This window comes from Daphnia magna, unplaced genomic scaffold, assembly GCF_020631705.1.
Source record: "Daphnia magna isolate NIES unplaced genomic scaffold, ASM2063170v1.1 Dm_contigs225, whole genome shotgun sequence".
NCBI lineage: Eukaryota > Metazoa > Arthropoda > Branchiopoda > Diplostraca > Daphniidae > Daphnia > Daphnia magna.
In genome coordinates, this window is record NW_025533188.1 from 17520 (window position 1) to 38960 (window position 21441).

Sequence of the window (21441 nt, forward strand, 5' to 3'; positions counted from 1 at the left end):
CTTAGCACCTAATTGTACGGAGCAAACCTCCGTATATAAACAAGCGTAGCTCTCTCTACATGGTACCTGTCATTCTGATTCCGTCTCACCATCGACATTAAAAATGAAATTCTTGATTGTCGTAGCAACTCTTTTTGTGGCGAGCGTTTCGTCCAGCGTCTTGAGGGCCAAGGGCCTCAGCGACTGTGGTAATGTTCTAGCATTTTAGTATATCAAAAACACGAAATAAACAATTCCTAGATTTCAACAAACAATTTACAAATAATCGTACAATTTTGCTTTAAATTTACTTTTTCAAGGTGCTGGCGGCTCCCCCATTTCTTTCCAGGGAGAAATTCTTACCCAAACGGTCCCGGTTGTTGGCAGGATGTTCATGGATTTGACTGTAATTATTAAACTATATACACATTTGTTTTTTTATTGTTGATGTCCACGTAATCAGGAAGCCGAAATGTAGCCAAAAAGTCATTATTTATCTAACGAAAGTGTTTGTTTTTTTAGACCACTACTCAACTGAATGCCACAGTTGAAGACAATTTGCAAGTCCGCAAAGTAACCACCCGAGTTGCCGACAACTATCAAGTTCCATGCCTGAACGGCATTTCTGGCACCTGGTAAGTCTCTTACAGATTGAAATTTAAGCCATTTTGAGCAAGGGCCTCAAAAATGCCCACTATGTAAAATGGACGACCATGACTTTAACTCTAATGCATTCATTTTTTACTTTTATAACATAGCACTGTTGAGTTTTGCTCGGCCCTTACCACTTACCCAGATGCCGTCTGCACCCTCTTCCCTGCTGACGTGCCCTGCTCGTGCCCCTTCCTTGCCGACGTCTACGTCAATCCCTCCGCTTACGTCACTTTCACTTCCGAATGGCTCGCTATCGAAGGAGGCGTTAACGTAAAGCTCTAACAAATCAATTCGATGACATAAGTTCGTTTTTTAATATTGTTTTCCAACATGTTTTTTTTTTCTCGCACAGGGTGACTACATTACTCGCACTGAAATCGTTTCCAACCTCGGAACTCCCGAGGAAGCCATTTTAGGGTGCCTGCTTTTGGAGTACGCTTTGGTGGCCGTTTAAACGCTAGCAGACCTACCGTTTTTCTTACAAACTATTGGTGAAAATTTTGATGAACTTATTGATGAACGTATTGGAAAGCTTTCAAGGTGAAATAAAATGTCTTTGGTAACGGAAAGTGCAGCGCAACGTTTAACTAAAATCGCCTTAAGGTGATAAGAATATCGTTTGAGCATTTGAAACTCAATTAGAATTCTCCACGGATGGCTATAAACATATAACAGCTTGGTAGCCGTTTTTATCCTCACAAAGTATCATTCTACCTATATAATCAGTGTCTCCGTAAATTAGTTGGTGTCAAAGATACTTGAGAATTATAGAATATTACCGCTATAATTCTTGATAACTCTGAACATATAGGTATAGGCTAACTTCACAAACCTCTTGTTCACATAAAAATAATTAAAACGAAAAAATATTGACACATTTTTGTAGTTAAGCATGTGGTAGACTATTATATTGTACCTATTTGTATTGGTCACCTGCGCCGGTCGCAAATCGAGACTTGACGCCGAATAACGAAGCGAATTATTTGTATTGGTCAAATTCCCTTCGTTATTCGGCGTCAAGCCTCAATTTCGGAACAGCTGCGGGGGATAGTTCTGATGTTCAACTTTTGGTTTAGTTGACTTCAACAATTGGTTGAAACAAACCATTTCTTTAAATGGAGTAGCCTCCACGACAGCTGTTGGTGACGTTTCATTCGCAGCACTGCATCTACGGTAAAGATGCATTCGAGAATTTTCTTGCTTTTTCAGTGACGGCATGGGGCCGCGCCAGACAGGTCTCGAAGGCGGTATGTCATCGTCCGCTGGGCTACCATGTTCAGCCAAATTTTGAGGTGGTTCTCGTCCCCAAGCCTAGTGTTGACTGGCCCGTACTTCGTCATTCTGGTAAGCACTTGGAGCAGTCTGGTTTGCTCGGCTTATTTCGTCTTTTTCAGCTTCCAGCTTGGTGATACGTTGCTGTAGATCAAAGTTTTTCATTTGTTCTTGCTGGAGTAATTGCGACAATTCCATAACCTTTTCCCGCATCCAGTCTAACTCGTGCTGAACCCCGAGGCTGGTAGTTCCATAACTCCCATAATTCCCAGGTTGTTCAGTGAACAGGTCTATGAGATCCTCGTCCCCTGTTTGGGCCGCAGGTGTTTTCACTGGAGGTTCGTACCTGACAGCCTCTACATGCTCTGGCGGAGGGGGTGGCACGTACGAAACGGGCGGCCAATACGGTGGTGGCGGTATGAAATTTTCTGGGGGCGGGCGGTTCCAATATGCCTCGATGCCTGAAGTATCGGCTCGTCCCGACGAAGAGTCGTAACGGACATAGGAGTCTGGTTCGTCGGGCATATGGCAGACCGTATGACTGTTTTCCTTAGATTGTGGGCGATCTGGTGTCAGGGGTATCGGCATGAACCGAAAGTTTGGATCGTACGGTACAGACGGTCGCATGCAATTGGACTCCGGTTCCACTGCATTTGTAACCAAGTCTGCAATTTCCAAAGAGGGTTGTTCATCGTCAATAGTTTCAATACCTATTAACAACGCCATCCAGGAAACAATGTCAGAAAACGACTTCATTGTGAATAGTTTTCTGTTAGACTTTTTAGACTTGTAGAAAATTCTTTGATTTTTCCCGGTTTTTCGTTTATTGATATGGAAATCGACTAAGAATCGCCAATTGATTGTTTGAAATATGGTACATTTTGTTTTATTTTCAAAATTTCAATCAAACGTAATCACGTTTCATTCTGCCTTTCCACAAACTTCAAAATCAGAATGCTAATTAGTTCACAAATAATATTTGATTTGGAAAAATTACGGAAATCATCTGACATGATGCTTAAGACAACAACCAAATGGATAGGGCAAAGTACACAGCGTGAAAGAGTGCAATCTCATTGTTGACGCCATCTGGTGGCGTGAAACCTACCAGTTTTCCCGTTTCGTTTGTACGTACCTTGACGTAATCGTCCTGCATCAAGTAAGATAAGAAACCCATTGATCTTATTTGCTATTAAACTGCAAAGACTGTTGTCAGTCACTTGGATCTAGGACATTGCTTTTAAAATAAAGGCATAATGCGCGCACGAGTATAACGCTGTGTTAAAAGCTCCGATATCCAGTTCCCCCTGATGTGACGTCTACTCAGCCGATACGATTATCTTTCTGTTGGCTGTGTAAACATAGCCGTCACATCTTTGTGTACCTGCAACGACTTGAATGATGCCCATAATCTATTAGTCTCAGTTTGTGTGCGTTTGATTCTGTTGCTGCGAGAAATTCATCGATCTCGAACATGAAATGGCCTTTTTTGTTAGCCGTTTTTGCTGTGCTGACTACCTCTCCGTCATTGTGCTCCCATATCATAACTGACTGTGGTAAGATAGAAATAAAGTCATAAACTAAATCATTTTTTAAATTATTATTTTGTCCCCTGCCAAATGTTTTTGGAAGACAGAACAGTATCTACCACATCTAAAATGCATGTGTTCTTTTATTTCCATTAAAAGGTGGATCTTACGTTTCATTCAGTGGACAATCAAACAACAGTATTGATATAACACAAGTGCCTGGAGGATCGATTCTGTTGTCCATAACGGCCATCAACATACAACCCTTACCTGTGGGCGTGGTGCTTACGAAACTTATCAGACGGGAGGCGGATGATGTCATCGTTCCGTGTCTCGATGGGTTTTCAGGAAGCTGGTATACGTTCACAGTTTTTTTGTTTTTACTTGATTGAAAAAAACTAATGATTTCTATCAACTTTCAGCCAAATTGATCTGTGTGATTTCATGATCAATTATCCAGAATTGATCTCGATTCCAGTGGCCGGTTGCCCAATTCCTCCGGCCAGCTACGTTTTTAATAGCAACCTGGTTTTTAACGAACTTTGGCTGCCTGTTAATGGAAACCTACAGGTATATGTGATATTTGCTTTTCGCCTTAAAAGTTCGGGTATAATGAAAATTTGCATAAATTTTTTTTTCAGAACGCCACGTACAACATGCGATATGAGCTAAAAGTAGAGCAAGAAGTTGTCGGCTGTTTCACCTTACCAATCATCCTCTCAACTGGTGGCGTTTAAAGACACTTCGACAATCGTAGAAATTTTCATGGAAATATTGTATATGCGATTAAATTGTAATTACACTATCTGCCTTCATCCCCTCGTCCAACTATTTCGGAATTGTAATAGGAAAACTTGCGGTTCGCAAAGCAGCAAAGATGTGATTGTTTACTTGAGGTTGAGTCTTTTACATGGCTCATTTTCCTTTCTTTAGTCAGATGTTTCAAAAGGATATACCCAACCATATATGATTCACAGCCGGGAATTCACTTCCGCTGTCAGTATAACATGCTTCGATCCAAGTCGTCTTGGCTTGATATTGTTGCAGACGGTCCGCCCGTCTCAGTACCCTTTGTGATGTCCGTCTCCTCACTCCATCTGTGTTTGTGTATGTGTGTGCCCTGAGGGCCTGTGTTGTAGTTGCCGAGTGAGGGCGTGACGGTCTCGTAGGCTGGCCAGCGAACGAAAAGAGGTGTCAGTCGTCACTTGTCTCTCTTGTCGTCACTTTTCCTGTCCCCTGTCGGAGGCGTACGTATGTGTGTGTGTGTAACACACTGTAAGACTCTTACGTTCGTTTGAGTCGTCTAAGGAAGGGTTGCGGCGTTTGCCTGGCCACTTCCGCGTAGTGTTTTAAATATATGTGAGTAACCCCCCCCTATCTGTTGTGTTTCCTCTTTTTATTATTTATTTATTTATTAAGTTCAAGTGCTTGGCCGAATCCGCTCGCCGGCCGAACACATTGCAACAATATAATGCAATTATTTTTATGGCTTGATTTTAAAATTCCACAGATAGTAAAAAAAAAATAAATAAAGCCTGACCACCGATGTTTTTAACGAATTATTTTCCTTTAGTTTTTCGAGAAACCGCTATACGTAAAAATGGCTGCAGTATGTAATAAGCAGACGAAAAGCCAACAGCAGTTGGCCATGATTGTTTACGTTTTGCGAATCTAGCTGTCGTCCTTATTGGCTTAGTCGTGAAAAAATTAGTTTATTTTTTTCTTTTACAACCGTTTTTCAACTCTTTCTTCTCTGTGACCTTGGAGAAATACTGGATACGCAACTTCAGGCTATCGCTGAACATAAAATTTATTCCGTCTTGTTGGTTTTGTTTTTTCTTCCTAAAGGTATCGACAAAAGCAAAATATGCATGCAGGTAAAAGCTCTTTCTTTCAAGAACACATTTTGCTGATTCTACGATTCGAATGACCTTGTATTTTGCCTCAGGTCGAAAACAACTCTTTTCAATGTCCACGTCGTTTATCTGTTGCCATGCAAAAGAGAATAATTTAAGAAGTAGACTTTGTAGCGAAAAAAGAAAAGAAGTGATATCGTGTCCATTTCGGGAAAATTCAATCGATCTCAAGTTCCTGTGACATCTCTACGCTTTGGCTTCAAGGTTAGAAAAACAAGTCCGCCAGTGACGTTTTAACAGCAGTCGGGAGCAAAAACTTCGTCTGGACGCAACCCTTTTTCATGATTGCAAAACAAACATCTGTAGTGGTTGGAGCCCAAAGCTCAACGTGACCCATTTTTACGTACTAAAATTCAACATCTTGAGTCTCAGTGCACTTCGATACCAATAAAAAAAACCAAAAAAACACTTACTTGGTAAGCACCATTTTAAAATTCTGCGTTGTTAATTTAGGCTCTATAGTAAGCTGTTAGATCTTGTTATCGCCGGATGCTCTGCCGCATCCCCGTTTACTGATTGTTGGGTTTTTTTTTTTTACAGTTCTGATTTTCATTTCCTTGATAACTGTTTGCAGTCAATTTCATTAAATCGATATTTTGCTGTTTGTTAAAAATGTTTAAAAGACAAGCCATTGCCACGAAAGAACCCACCAATTCTAACTGGCGAAAACAAACAAATTCATTTCTAGATCTCGATCGTCTGAAGTTGTTGACATAAAGTATTTTCGCCGTGTTGGCCATAATGTTAGCCGTTTTTTTTTTTATTTATTAACTCGTGGTTGACTTTCATGGTGAAACTTGCGTTCTGTGGTCTGCTTCACACACCCAAAAGCGTTCAGCGAGTTTAACGACGATTCACAGTTCATTCGCCAACGGCTATACGAGTATGTTGACTCTTTTTATTTACATCCAATTTCTGTATATTGTTTAAATACAGTTTCCAATGAAGACGGACGAGAAAAATTCCACTGAGAGTTCCAATGTCCCAACACCCAAGTCGCTTAACAACAGCGATGACGTCATTGAGGAAATCAGAAGTTGGATTCAGTTGGACGTCAAATCGAAATTCCTCGAAGATGCTGTCAAATTCATCGAGTCGGTTGTGGTACGACATCTTTCTTCTTTGGAAAATACTTTAATCGAGAGACTATACGTTAAAGTCGTACTGGAAATGTGGCTGAGAAAGAGTTTAGGAAAGACTGTCGATTACCTCAATGATGAAACGATCGACATCAGTGTCGAAATGCCCACTTTATTGAAAGAATTAAATTCCATCAATTCATTTGAAGATATTGGCCTCAAATTGAACGAAACGACATGCCAGTTGACAAACCTATGCGACACAGGATGTCAATATTTGAAACTAATCCTCGATCAGGTGGATCTTTTCAAAAACACGCCCCGTTTCTCGGTTCTTGTCGACAGTTATATCAAGCAGTTTAAAGCGTCTTGCATTGACAAAGTCTTTTCCAGGTGTCTGGATGACGTCGCTAAAGATCACGTGAACGGCAAGAGAAACTGGCAATTTATTGTCGCACTAAATGAAGTTTTACAAGTCGCCACTGAAGACGTAGCAATGCAAAATGTTTTGGAGGAAATTTTCACGGGAAAGGACATCAAGAACTTCGATGACGTAAGCGGGCAGGAGTTGATCAACAAACTGGTGGATATATTTTCAAGCTGCAGTGATGCAACTAAAAACGAATCATCAGAATGGGTAAATAAGCTCAAATCCGAAAAAGAATGGACACGGAAATTGCAAGTTTTGGTCAAAGAGACGTGCAAGGCCTTCCTGTTACCTAAAACGACGATCGAAGTCAAAGACGAAAATGGAAGAAAAGTCATCTTCATTGAAGGTGTCTCTGTATTTGTCAGCAAAATGATTGCAGAAATGAAACGATTGAAGGACAACTATCCGGAAGTGCAAGAAATCCAGATTGTCGGACTGTCATCCGTTCACGTCGATTGGCACCTGGAGAACGAAACCTGGCACGGAACGAACGTGGGAATCGTTACTGATAAAATTTTCGTAGACTACGAAGTTTGCCGAATTGCCCAGACATATAACGCACAAGAGAAAGGTGGCTATTTGCTGTTGTTGTTTATTCTTATTCTAATTCGATTGCTTTTAAATGGAAAATGCAGAAGAAACTACCGAGTCAAAGGAGGCTAATCATTTTGTGGACGATTTCTGCGTCTGCTGGGATGTCTCGGGCAAGAACGGTGATATTTCCAACAGCACTAGAAATTTTGACATTTTTTCGATATTCACTTATTTCAATTTTACGCAGGAGAACCAGGTCATCCGGGTAAGAGCGGCGGCAACGTGACCATCATTTGTAACGAGATGATTGACGCCGAACGATGGCAGATAATCTCTGATGGAGGCAAAGGAGGTGACGGACAGAACGGCACTAATGGGAAAAGCAAACCAGACAAAAAGGCCAACAAGTGGTCAAAAGAATATTTCAATCAACTGTTTCCTTCCATGTCCATGTTCGAAACGGGAGAACAGGCAGATGGCAAATTTCCAGCTGATGCAGTTAAGATCGTTTTGACGACGCTAAACGGCTTGTTGCCCGTTGGAACTCGAGAATCTGGAAAAGACATCCGGCCAGGCTACCGAGGTAATTTTTTCATCGAAGGCACTGCGAAAGACGGTAGTACGATCAGCGTATCGTTCTATCAGTCCAAGACAAAACGACACACACTCATCTTCTGCCAAGGTATATACACCCGTAAATTAAACAATGTCATCAATAGCTTATTAAATATTGGAATAACTAGGAAGCAACGTCGAACAAGGTGGGTCTGGAGGCACCATCGTTTTTGAATTCATGACCGAAGGAAAAAACTCGATTGCAACACAATCTGGCGTTCCGGTCATTGGTAAGGAAAATCGTCAACCGAGGGCTGTGCGGATGGGTGTCTACGAAGCGATCGGTTCTGATGGAGTAATGGGAACACCTGTTGGTGATGTTGGTTTCATCCACAGGCTAGACACATCTGAGCCATCTGCAAACCAAAATCTGACAGGTCATTACATTGGCTTCGAAAATGATGTCAGCCTTCGAATGAAATTCACCCGTACGAAACCTGCAAGGCAGCCAAATAATGCTGATAATTATTACGTCAAACTAAAAAAAGGAGAATATGCGTCGATTGATTACCGTAGCCTATCCCCATCCGACCAAGTCAAGTCCATACGTTCGACAGTGGAAAATGCCACGAAAAAGAAGGCCATCGTACGCCAAAGCCTCGCCCAGCATGTTGTTCGAGTGGACGAGCGGAGGCAGATGACACAATGCCTTCAGACAAGATTATCCACCAACTGGGAGGAAGAACGAATGACAAACAATGTCGACTTCTTAGTCAGCCAAATGGAAGACAAAGAAACTCAGCTTAATCAGTTAACGTCGCAGTGCAGTCGGGGCCTTGAGAACGTTGCATCAACAAGATTTGTTAAACCGGCATTAAAAAAGAAACTGGACGTGAAGAGCGTTTCAGACACCTCTCGTTCATTGGTGGGTGGACGATCAGTTGGACGTCGTCCAGTTGATTTCCGGCAGAAACCTCCTGTCGACGTTCGATGCCTCGACATGCTGCCAACAATGAGCGGTGTCGATAGCGCTGTACACAGCATTTTTGGCGAAATGAATTCAAACGGGTCGTATGTTTGCAATAACGTGAAAATGTTTCGCCAACATGTTGCCACATTCATTAGGCAAAATGCAACAGACCCTGGAACTCTGGAAACATCAAACCAATCCGAATTGGCAGAATTCATCCGAAAAAAGGAAAATCATGTCAAAGTCTCGGCTTTCGTCAAGCAGTTTATACTACGTGTACAAAAGAGCGATGCACCATCAGAATGTCCAAAATTATTTGAAGAATACGCCAAGTTTGTTGAGACACCATCGAACTCACTGGAATCGGCTGAATTAGAAATGCTAGCAATCATCCATCGCATGTCCATCCACGTTTACAACGATCAATTATCATCCTTCAAGTACAAGGAAACCTTGAATCCTGACACTGAAAACAAGCACTATATTCTTGATTACGGAAACGGAGAATGGCAGCGAGTCGAACCCTATATAATGGTGAACAATTTCTGCGAGAAAATTGATGGGGACCTTTTTGAATATCAACCCATTCAAAGCAATTACTTCCGCAAATTCTTGGACCCTCTTGAAAAACACGGCGCTAACCAACAGGTTATCACTTCGATGAAGAAGCTGAACCCTGAAAACGGTGATACACCGGATAAATTGTTTCAATTGCTTTTGGAACGTTTCTGTGTAAACGACGAAAATCTGAAACAAAAAAATTTGAACATAAAATTGATAGATAAACATTCAACCGATCTTGACTGGTTGGCTGAATGGATAGTCGAACACAACAATCGAAATCTCAGTCCCATCTTCTACTTGAATATCGTCAAAAAGAACTTAACCGTCGAATGGAAATGCGAATGTTTAATGCTTGAAATTTTCGATCTATTCGTTCAAGAGTCTTTTAACATTGATTCAATCGGTAAAATACGAGGTAAGTTAAATAAAATAGCAAAGGGAATGCCATCTCTAGTGCCTATATTGCGAAAATTGGTTGCCGCATCCGACAGCTGTTTCGCGTTACAGCCCCAGAATTTGTTGCGGCTTTTAAAAACGATAGCGAAAGACTGCGGACAAAGTGATGGAATTACAAGACAACAATGGCCGGAGCTTCAACAACTGCCTCTCAGCGATTGGTATTACCATTTAAGAAGCAAAGTGTGGGAAAAGAAAGTCAATCGGCTGCCCAACAGCGATTCGAGTACTCCAAAAGAAGATAAGAAACTCAGGAATGAGGCCGTTTATATGTTACTGGAACTCGAATTCGAAAACGACGAAAATTATTGTGACAAGTTATTAAAAAAGACTGTGGACTTAAAGAAGGCCGTTATTGTTTTGCGAAATGTTATGCATCCGGAGGCGATTCCTAACCAAGAATATGACGGAGTAAACAAACTGCATATAAAAAACAAGACGGAACATATACAAACGTATGACGAGCGACTCGTTACAATGAGGTTTCCTACGATGTTGAACGACGTGAAAAAGAAGGTGGAGGAATCTAAATCCATGTCAGACCAAATGAAAGATTCTGACAAACGAAAATACAAGCTGGCCGAGGAAAGAATACGCAAATTGATCAAGCAATGGCAGAAAAATGGTTTGAATCTCAATGATAATAAGTCAGCTGCCGATTTCGTCTTTGTCTACGATTACGCCGTACAGAAAAAGTGTACGAAGGAAGGAGACAAACAAACATTCCGACTACGCGACAACCAGAGAGTGACGATCATGACAATGCTGATATCCGAAAATAAAAACACGTTGTTACAAGTGTCAACTGGTGAAGGCAAATCGCTCATCGTCACGGGTGTCGCAATCGCATTTGCCCTTTGTCAAAACGAAAAAAACAAGACGAAGAAAATCGATGTTATTACCAGTAATGACGTGCTGGCTCGCCGTGATTCTACGCTATCGGTGGCCGATGGTGGACTACGGGATCTTTACGAATATTTTAATGTAAGTGTAGCCAACAATTGCAGCCGATGGATGGACGAACTAACTCAAGCCTACAATGCAGCTGTTGTTTATGGGCAATTGGCCAATTTCCAGCGAGATTACTTGCTGGATAAATTCTACGGTCAGAACATCCGAAGCGACCGAACCATGGACGTTGTCGTCATTGATGAAGTCGACTCCTTGTTGCTCGATCGCGGTAACGATACGCTCCACCTATCGCACGATATCTCTGGCATGGAGATGCTCGAATCTCTTTACGTTTTCATTTGGGAAAAGATACGCAGTTCTTCCATCGGATTGGATAAATTGACGATAAGGGAATCCGTGAAATCAGCCGTTCTCTACGACCTTTACGGTGCTATAACTAAAGACGATTTGAAATTGATTCACGGTCCATTGAAGGACAAACCGTCAAAAAAGAATACGCTCTGGAATCACTTGATTGAAACAAAAGTCATCGACCCACAAGGACGTCTGTGGATGGAAGACAAGATTAAAGACATCAACTTTGAACCGGAAATGAATCCCAAAATTATCTTCTATCTCCATAGTGTGGCGAACCGCGAGAGGAGTATTCGAATACCTGAACATTTAACGTCCTTTGTCGATCGTAATCTTGACACGTGGCTGGACAATGCCATGCAAGCACTGGAACTCAAACGTGACGAGGATTATGTCGTCGATCAAGACCGAACAAACACCAGCCCAGATCTTAATCCTCAGGTGATAATCATCGACCAAGACACGGGGATGGACCAGAACTCCTCGCAATGGGACGGAGCACTGCATCAATTCATTCAGCTGAAGGAAGGCTGCAAATTGACGTCACAAAGTCTAAAAGCCATTTTCGTTTCTAATGCGGTTTACATCAAGGCTTATAAAAAGGTGGTAGGCGTTTCGGGCACGTTGGGATCCAATACAGAAGGAATTATCATGTATAAAGAATACGATAGTATTCGGTGTATCATCCCAACAGCTTTCCAGAAACGTTTTTACCTGAAGCTAACGCAAATCCTTGAATCAGAAGACCAATGGCTGCAGGCCATCGTTAAAGAAACACAACACGTTATTCTTCCTGACGATGAATCTAAAGCTCGCTCTCTTGTCATCTTTTGTAAATCAATCAAAGATGTGAATGTTATTCATCGTTACCTGAAAAAAGAATTGGGATCGAAACTCAATGACAACCACATCCATTGCTATACACGCGATTATGAAAAGTTTGCTTTCGAAGGTAAATCACTTGAAGTCGGTCACGTGATCATCGCCACTAACTTGGCAGGCAGAGGCACAGATATCAAAATAAGCGATCAATTGAGAGCAAACGGAGGTCTACACATTTGTCTGACTTTCTTGCCGAAAAATGAGCGGGTTGAAGAGCAGGCGATGGGACGTTCTGCTAGAAATGGAGCACCAGGAAGCGGAATCTTCATCTTGTACGAAGAATCCAAAACAGGAAAGAAATGGGGCGTCGGAAAATGGTTAAGCATGAAGGAGGAGCGTCAGTGGAAAGAGAAACAACGGATATCCTGTTTGGAAGAAGATTTCGAGACCACGGAATGTGAACAAAAGTTAATTAAAAATCTGCGGACTTATTACACTGAACTGATGCAAGAACTGAAAAACCAAAAACGTGAAGGTCAGGAAACGAAAACAATCTGGGACAGTGTACTGGACAAATGGGTTTTATGGCTTGACGAAACCCATTTGAAATCATTTTTGTATTCCTATAATTTCGATTTCTTCCGCGCTTTTCACGGTGATATTGGCCTGCCAGAAAACAACACGTCAAACTTTAGTTGGATGACTCCAGGTCGATCTGTCGCCATGGCAAAACATCTGGCTCTGCAAAAATCATCGCTTTCGGAGGCAGGTGAAATTCTGAAACGAGTCATTGATTCAAAGGACGGCGATTTTTATCCGGCTGCTTATTACTACTTTGCTTTCATTTTGTTTCAAGAGGATTTTGAGGATAACAAAAACAAATTCATTCAAATTTTGCAAACGTGTGAAACTATTTTGAACAATCACATAAACATGCACTTGTCCTTTTATCGCAAAGTCGCCCATGCAGCGCCTGAGCAAACCCCGTCGTTCTGCGTCGTCGACGCCTATAAACAGCAAAAAAACAATATGGTGAAGATCCTCGAATATTTCATCGGTTCCGTCCGGGCTTTACTTGGCAGTCATTATTGCTCAGCCTCTAATCTCAAGGAAGCTGGGCGAGATCCACCCAAAATACCTGGAGTCGTCGAAAAGAAAATGAAAAAAAATCTAACATCTATACAGAAACAAAATGCTTCCCATTTCCCGCGTTTTCAGAAAAAAAGGAATGATGAACCTAAATGCCACAAAATTCATCCCGAAAAAGCGGACAAACTCTTTCTATCGCTGGTCAAAGAAGAGTGCATCACCTGTCAGCTCAACGACATTCATACAGTCCCTAATTTGAACGACATCATTCAGGAAGTAGCCGACGTATACGGAATCAAGAATTTGTTAAAAAATTTAAAGTCCGTCTTTGGGGAGAACTTAAGTGAGGACCAGATCGAGAAAAAACTCAAAGAAAAAAATTTGATCCCGTGCACGAGAAAGGCGTTTTGGGAGACGCTGAAGAAGGCAAGTGCACTACAAGCGGTGAAAGGTGGATTGTGCTCTCAGATGAAATGCGTCATCATGTTGGAATCCGAGTGCGATGTCGAACCAAGTAAACCAAATAGCAAAAAACTTGATCGAGATAAGCGGATCAAAATTGAAGACTTTCAGTTTGGATTGGATTCTTTCGATCGCGAGCACAACTGTCTAAACGTGCTGTACAACCCAATTTACGACAGCATGAGTGACTTATTGAAGCAGAAGAAAATCATGTTCAGAAAACAGTACGTTATTAAACAACTCGGCGAAGAAGAGTATCGACGCCGCAAGGAGAAATTTGAATCCAATCAAATTGCACAGCTTAACCTCAACGAACTTGAAAAAAAAGTCAGTTTGAAATTTTCTGACCCGTTGGGGAAGCATGATTTGGAGCGAATCGACATAAATTGTAGTGGCGAGCAGAATGGCGTTTGGAATGCGCTAGTTAAACAGGATATCATTGACTTAAATGGAAAATTATTGCCCAACTTCCAAAAATTCAGTTATCCAGAATGTCCAGCTTATGAGAAACCTGTCATGCGTATGATTGGGAGAACTTTTGTGGCTGAAATAGTCAAAAGTCAATGGCTAAGGCTTAAGACTGACAAAGATCCCAATTGTTTGAAAGCCATAAATTTGCTACCATTGAAACCCTATCGAGATATGCTTGGCGATTTGATGGCTGCCCACGTCATATCTGGTGCTCGAGTGACGGAAAATACAAAACTCATCGAGGAGAAAACTGATGCACTTGAAGACAAAGACGAGGGTGCATGTGTTTGCAAGTTTCTGAAAAGCCGCCAAGCTGTTTATGCTCCCAAGATGAAAAAATATGACTTTTATCTTGACTTGATCGAAATGGATATTCGAAAGATTCCAAACACCGAGAACATTTCTACGGAACTTTATAGTTTCGATCTCGTAGGGTTCAATCACGTCATTGACATTAAGGATCGAGAAATGTCATGGAAAACAAAGCTGAGTGCAATTGGGACCGGTGCTGTTGGTATCGCTTCGATTGGTGTTGGAGTTTTCTTGATTCACGCAAACCTACTATCTTTTGGACTGAGCAAGAATGTATTGTTCATGGGAGGAGCATCAGACATTTTGTACGCCATAACGGCCATCCTGACGCGCAGCAACTTCTCGTGGGCCGATTACACTCGTCAAAGGCTAATGAGTGCCATAGGAAAAGCAGAACCCATGGACATGATCAAAACAATTTTCAAATTGTACAGTTCAACTGAAAACGCTGATTTCAGAGAGGCAATTCAATTGGCCGTTGGCGAGGAAAGATGGAAACCACAAAGCAGAAGTCAAACAGACAGAGATAGTGAAGTTGCATCAGGCGGAACTCTAGAGCGGATTGGATTGAAGAAACACAAAACCGAGTTTTACTTCCACAGCCAACTCCATTATCTTTTACAAGATTTTGGCATCTTTGTACATGGAAAAATAAAGAAATGCCTCGATAAAAACTTGAACGAAATCCGAAAAAGACTGACCCAATTCAACGATCTTCACGGACTCGAAACATCCCAGCATTTCGTTAGAGAGAAGATGAATAAATTTATTTCTGATTGGGCTACAGAAGGACACAAGTGGGTCAGTGAAATCACCACTGCCATGACTTCAAAACTGGACGAGATTCATATGGTCCATCAACAAACGGAAGAAATTCCGTTGACACAAGAAATAGCTGATAAAGGGATCCGCGAAATGGAACCGATTTTCCATGACTATGAGGTGCGAATCAGACGCGTGACTGTCACCTGCATTAGCAAATTTCTATCAGACCTGAAGAATTATGACAACCCCGAAGTTGCAAGAGCTGAAGACATCGGCGTTGAAGAAGCATTTAAGCGTTTTCAGGAAAGGATGCTGGCTGACATAGACGCTGAGCTGGAAAGACAGGTGGACAAGATTCTGGACTCTTTGAGGCAACAAATTCATCAAGTCGCCTCTAACCAAGTCTCTAATTTAGCCAAAATTAATTCGGAAATATTCACCACTTTTTTGCAGTTTACTTAACTGAAGTTGGATATTCAAAAATTTTTCGAATTGTCTAATTGCGCACTGTGAGAGGACGAAAAATATTTTCAAACACTTTGGGATTTTCATCAATTTTAGCTTTTGACTTGATTTATTCGTGGAGTATTCCTTATAGAGCTTTTTTTTTAAGGGATTAAATATTACATTTCATTTAATCCTGTTTGGACACTGAACTGATTTTTGTTAACTACTTTCCTTTTCTTTTCTTCATTTGTTTTACTTTTTATATACCACGTAGTGAGTTATTTCATTATGCTCCATCGAGTTGAATACATAGAAATTTTAGTTCAATTTTTTTACTCCATGGCACAGAACTGACGATGACGCAAACGAGATTGGCGAAGGTTTACGGTTCTACCGTTTGAAGTCTTAAAGGGTAAAAGAAAACGCTTCACCTTAAATTTAAAATTGATAATTTATGTTAATTTGTAATTTTTAGTCTATTTGTGACATGATTAACAAAATTTGTTCAAATCCATTTGTCGATGGGCCGGGGACAAACAATTTCAACAGCGGAATTTGTTGGGCGGTGTTATAGCTGCCAGGTAATCTCAATCGTTAATCCTCTTTACCTTTAAAATGTTTTTGTTGATAAATTAAATACTGTTTATTATGTAGGTAAGTAGTTGCTCTAGTAAGTGAAACATAAAAGTTCCCTGTGGATAGTTTATTTGTTTAGATTATAGTAACAACGTAGCGATATTCAAATTCCACTTTTTTTTAGTTAGCATAAGATAGTTGTCCAAGAATGTATGTGGTAGGTCTATTACATTTTTCATTCCGAATACGGTTGATTTTTGTTATCGTGCACGTTAGTATACCAAGTGACCGATGAAATGCCAACTTTGTTCGATTTAGCTCGTAACGTCGGGACAACAGGCAATTAGGAAAAATAGGCAGTGGTAAATCCAGGGCAAGGGTCAAAAGGAAGATGAAGTCAGAACAAAATAAAACGTAAAACTAAGTGTGCGTACTGCATCTGTGATGTCAAAAACAAACAAAAAAGAGACAATTTGCAAATTAGACAAAAAACTTGGAGAAGGAAAAGGATACGATGAAAAAGCTGGCGGACGCAAAAAATAGGATAAGTCATCCGCAGCCATTAAGATCCTTTCTTATCGAATTCCTTGCTGATTCTTCGATAAGATGCTGGAATACCAGCGGTATACGAAAATATTACATTTTCCATGCCTGCCTCATCATCAAATCAAAATATGCATCATGATCGATTGAGGAACTGACTCCGGCGTAATAATCTAGAAATTCATCGTATGTCACCTATTTTGTGAAATAAGAATTTAACCGATTGCATAATAAACGCGTGATAGATAAATCAACGATTTACCATTCCATCAATAGAACCGTTTGACTCAAAATTAGCCAGGAACTTCTTGAGAATTTGCTCTTCTGTTTCCTCTCCACTGTGTTGTAGAAACGAGAAAAAGAATTTAATTTAATTACAAGATATGACAGCAAACAGATTTTGTTCAAAACTGACGTTAAATATCTGGGATTGTGTTTTACATTATAGACACCGTTTAAGTCTTCCAGAGTTAATATAATAATAATATATAATATAATAACACAATACCATCCCCAGTTCGATCTAATTTTTTAAACGCATCGGCAATAACCCTTTTGCGTCCATCCGACATGGGAGGCTGGAGAATAAAGACAAAGACAATTTTTTTTTAAAACGTATTGAAAGAAACTGGCAAAAGAAAAAAGTGGTATATAATCAGCGAACCCGAATGGCTTTAAGAAATTTATTGATGCAAACAGAGACGGAGCGGTCCTTGTCGAAAGCGTCGAAAAGAGCGCGACAACCGTCATCAGTCTATTCATTCGTTTAATAATAGATAAAAGAAAAAATAATATTTTTGGGGACCAATTGTTATTCCCAAGAAAGTCACACGCTTGTGGTTATTAAGGTTAAAAATAAATCAATCGTAAGTGGAATCTGAGTATGTAGACAAGACAAGCTGTATCTAAAATGTGTTTGAAAAGTTGAGAATGAATTCGGTTACAAGAGAAACATTTCAACCGAGCGTTGGATAAACAAAAAGTTTCGTTTTTGTTTTGATGGTCGTAGCCAATGAAAAGCTATTTAAAAAATTGATTAGAGCATTGGCTTTGAGCACAACGAAGCCGCGAGATGCCGGCACTATGCTGGGAAGAACAATTCCATTCCCGCTGCTTTGAGCGTAAATTTATTTCAAAACTTGTAATTGCTTCTTTGCTTCTTTATCGCTGATATTCTGATCTATCAAGTGGGATGGCACGGTAGGTCCAAAATTGGTGACATCGATCGTATATCGTCGGGTTCATCATTCAGTATTAACTTGGGTTCAACGTGAACGTATATGATGGATAGGGAAAAGGGTAATAGTTTCTCAATGGTAATCCATGGTAGAATTGACTTTCTGGCAAAGCATTTTTCTATATTTTTTTTTTTATTATTAGGCTTTTACTCAAACTTGAGTGTTGCCTTTGCTCTACTGTAGGCTACTCACAAGTTTACATTACATAAAGAAAGAGAGAAAGAAAACTAGTTTACAAGGACAGCTTTTACATTTTGGAGTTTTAACGTGTGAATAGGAACTATACAGGTTCGGTGTGTCAATCAATTTAGGAAAGAAAGTAAAATTTAGGGGAATGGCGCTGCGATAGTTTGGGGGAAGGGCGATGCAATAGCGTTCTGAGGTCGGGTTTCTGTTTGCATACCGTTGTAGTTTTAAAGACATTTTATGTGGAGTTGGAATTATAGTATGTTGGTTGGAAGAGATTCAGGAAAAATTAAAGATACGTCTGATTAGGTGTTTTGCGAGAGCGAGAAGTTAGACTACGTTAGAGGTTGCGATGTTATAAAGGGCACCATGCGGGTCAGTTTCGCTTGCTGAACATAGACGCGTTGTAAATTTTACGAAGTCAAATAGCTCTGCGCTGCTATTTAAAGGACAGCGCAAAACTGATGTTTCCCAGAGTCTTCTTGAGAATCATTCCATGAGTTCAATGCACATTTTTTATTTTTTTTTGTTCTTGACTACCAGCGGTGATGCGTGGCAACAATATGAAAGAAACAAAAAATAGCGGACACTCACCATGGCGGTCTCGGTAGCTGACAAGAAGCGCCGATGGATGTTGCAATCACTGATGCGACACCATACGGGAACCTAGTAGGCTTTCATCATAATGCGATTGTTAGCAATTCTGGTTTATTTTCTCATTGTTCTCTTTATTTACTAAGACAAGACAGGATTTCCCAAAAGTAAACAGAAAAAAAGAAAGGTAAAAATTAATAAAACTTCCTGTTATTACTTATGTCTTTAGCCTATCACCCCAAACTCTTAGGGACTTACAACAGCCGGACCACCTGATGTTTTTAGCGAATTATTTTCTCTTTCTTTTTTAGAGAAATTCGGAACCGCTCTGCATAACGATGACTACAGTATGTAATGAGCAAACGAAAAGCCAACAGCCTAAATAGATGATTATTAAATATTCCCCTCCTACACCAAAGGGCACACGAGAAAGTCGTGTGTGTTTCGAATTATCTTAAGGGCTTTGAGAAAACTTGACAAACCAGTTGGCAAAGATTCTTTCGTTTTGCTTATCTAACCGAACCTTCGTCCTTATTGGCTTAGTCAAGAGAAAGTGAGTTTTATTTTTATTTTTCAAATGCTTTAAAACCCTTCCTTTACTGCGTCCTCGGAGAACCAATTGACACGTAACCTAAGGCTATCGCTAAACACAAAATTAATTCCCTCTTTTTCCTAAAAGCATTGACAAAAGCAAAATTTGCCTACGGATGAAAATCCTTTCTTTCTAAAATTTCTACATCTTGCTGATTCAACGACTCGATCTCAAGCCCCTATGACATCTCCACACTTTGGCTTCAAGGTTAGAAAGACCAGACTGCCATCTGCCAGTGACGTTTCAACGGCAGTCGGGAGCAAAAGCTTCGTCTGAATAACGCAACCATTTTTCATGATTGCAAAACAAACATGTAGTGGTTGGAGCACAAAGCTTAACGCAACCCATTTTTAAGTACTGAAATTCAACATTTTAAATCTCAGTGCACTTGGATACCAATTTCAAAAATAAAATCACTCACTTGGTAAGCAACACTTTAGAATTTTGCCTTGTTAATTTGGTTTTTAAAGTAAGCTGTTAGATCGACACAACAACATCACGAGTCCGTACATGTAACTCGTTATCACCGGATGCTCTGCCCTATCCTCTTTTACTGATTGTTAGGGTTTTGTTTTTTACAGTTCTGATTTATATTTCCTTTAAAACTCTTTGCAGTCAATTCAATTTCAAATCGGTATTCTGCTGTTTGTTAAAAATATTTAAAAGACAAGCCATCATCACGAAAGAACACGTCAATTCTGACTGGCAAAAAAAGTAAAATAAATAAATTTCTAGATTTCTAGTAACGTCATGGTATAGGAACATGGTACGCGTACAGTACGCGTAGTGGAAAGTTCAAGAATTTCAGAAATTCTTGGACGATTTAAATTTTTTTTTAAATTATACAAGCATTTTTAAATTAAAATCCTAAACATGAAGTTTGCATAAAAATTAATTCTACGCACGATTCAAATGGAATTTTTTTTTTTTAAACCTTAATTTAACAGTTGAAAAGGGGTAGTCCCATAAGAGCCTACGTTAAAGTAGGCCCTCTAGTTACACACCCGGCCAGAGTTGCCGATAGTTGACGATTCCAATTGTCGTCCCATTTTCGCAGTCGACGGCTCTGGGAAGTGGGAAGTATGCGTGCCATGTTTCTATACCACGTATACCATGGTAACGTCATCGTCTAAATTTGTGGGCATAAATTATTTTCATTGTGTTAGTGATAACGCTGACTGTTTTTATTTATTTATTTTTTTTATTTATAAATATTGTTAAGAAATGAGGGTAAGGAATCAGCTTAGATGGGTGTCTTTTGAGAACCTCTCGGTCTATTTCCTGAATTTAGCAGACACACACATGTTACTCACGCATTACCGCGTTTACACCGGTGCCTGCATTACCGCAGCGCACCACGAACACACCGGTGCCTGCATTACCGCAGTGCACCACGAACGGTCGTATTACCACGACCGTCCGGACCTGGCCATGCTTGTTGGCATTCCAGCACCAGCAAAGTAGACACAAATACTACCACACAAATACATGTCACCAGAGACTGTTGAGTCCGGCTGGTTTCACACCGAGGGTAAGACTGCCCAATTACAAAGGAGAAGATGGGGAAGAACAAAGGGAGTAGGAAGTCGTCACGTCGACGAAGAGGGAAAGACGGCCAAAGGTCGAAGACGCTCACAGAACGTTACACGGCCTCTCCTGACTCGAGTTTTTCCCTGAAAAACCGAAATAAACAGAAAAATAAAAAAAACGAAAAAATAATTCAAGTAATAACAGTTATCGGGTTGCCCGCGTTTGTCTTGGTTAACTGTCCCCGCGAAGTCAAGTACGTCTTCTTCGCGTTGTCTACGCTAAGTTGGGAGTGATGGACCAGCGTCAAGGGCTCGTTGCTGATTTTGGGCCAGCAACTGTTGTAGCATCTCATTTTGGGCACGAACAATCTCCATAATAAAAGCAAAAACATCTTCCGCCATTTTTGAGTTAAGAGGATCTCAGAAGTTATTTAAGAAAACGGGTTAGAAATTAAGAATTCAGAAGAAAAACAAAACAAAATGAAACGGAGAAAGCAACATGAAATAAACAAATTAAAACTGGCAGGGTTTCGGGCGGTCAGATTAAACCAACCATTCAGAGGCCCGAATCCCACTTCTGACACCATGTTAAGAAATGAGGGTAAGGAATC

General features: G+C 40.4%; 3 protein-coding genes and 1 pseudogene across 3 annotated transcripts; 3 read left to right on the forward strand and 1 right to left on the reverse strand.

Annotated features, from left to right (window-relative positions):
• The first annotated feature begins 30 nt into the window (after nucleotides 1–30).
• LOC123467762 lies at nucleotides 31–1202 on the forward strand. The gene is made up of 5 exons (XM_045167557.1): nucleotides 31–188; nucleotides 300–385; nucleotides 502–614; nucleotides 738–903; nucleotides 986–1202. Exons 1-5 carry the CDS (start codon nucleotides 104–106, stop codon nucleotides 1085–1087), a joined length of 552 nt encoding a protein of 183 aa, XP_045023492.1. The 5' UTR covers nucleotides 31–103; the 3' UTR covers nucleotides 1088–1202.
• A 2099-nt stretch (nucleotides 1203–3301) lies between these two features.
• On the forward strand, nucleotides 3302–4249 carry LOC123467763. The gene is made up of 4 exons (XM_045167558.1): nucleotides 3302–3461; nucleotides 3594–3789; nucleotides 3857–4004; nucleotides 4076–4249. Exons 1-4 carry the CDS (start codon nucleotides 3380–3382, stop codon nucleotides 4169–4171), a joined length of 522 nt encoding a protein of 173 aa, XP_045023493.1. The 5' UTR covers nucleotides 3302–3379; the 3' UTR covers nucleotides 4172–4249.
• Nucleotides 4250–6292: 2043 nt separating this feature from the next.
• On the forward strand, nucleotides 6293–15899 carry LOC116934461. Its single transcript, XM_045167553.1, has 4 exons — nucleotides 6293–7430; nucleotides 7495–7572; nucleotides 7641–8075; nucleotides 8137–15899. The coding sequence occupies exons 1-4, from the start codon at nucleotides 6293–6295 to the stop codon at nucleotides 15585–15587; spliced, it is 9102 nt and encodes a 3033-aa protein (XP_045023488.1). The 3' UTR covers nucleotides 15588–15899.
• A 509-nt stretch (nucleotides 15900–16408) lies between these two features.
• On the reverse strand, nucleotides 16409–21232 carry LOC123467752 (annotated as a pseudogene).
• Between the last annotated feature and the right edge of the window lie 209 nt (nucleotides 21233–21441).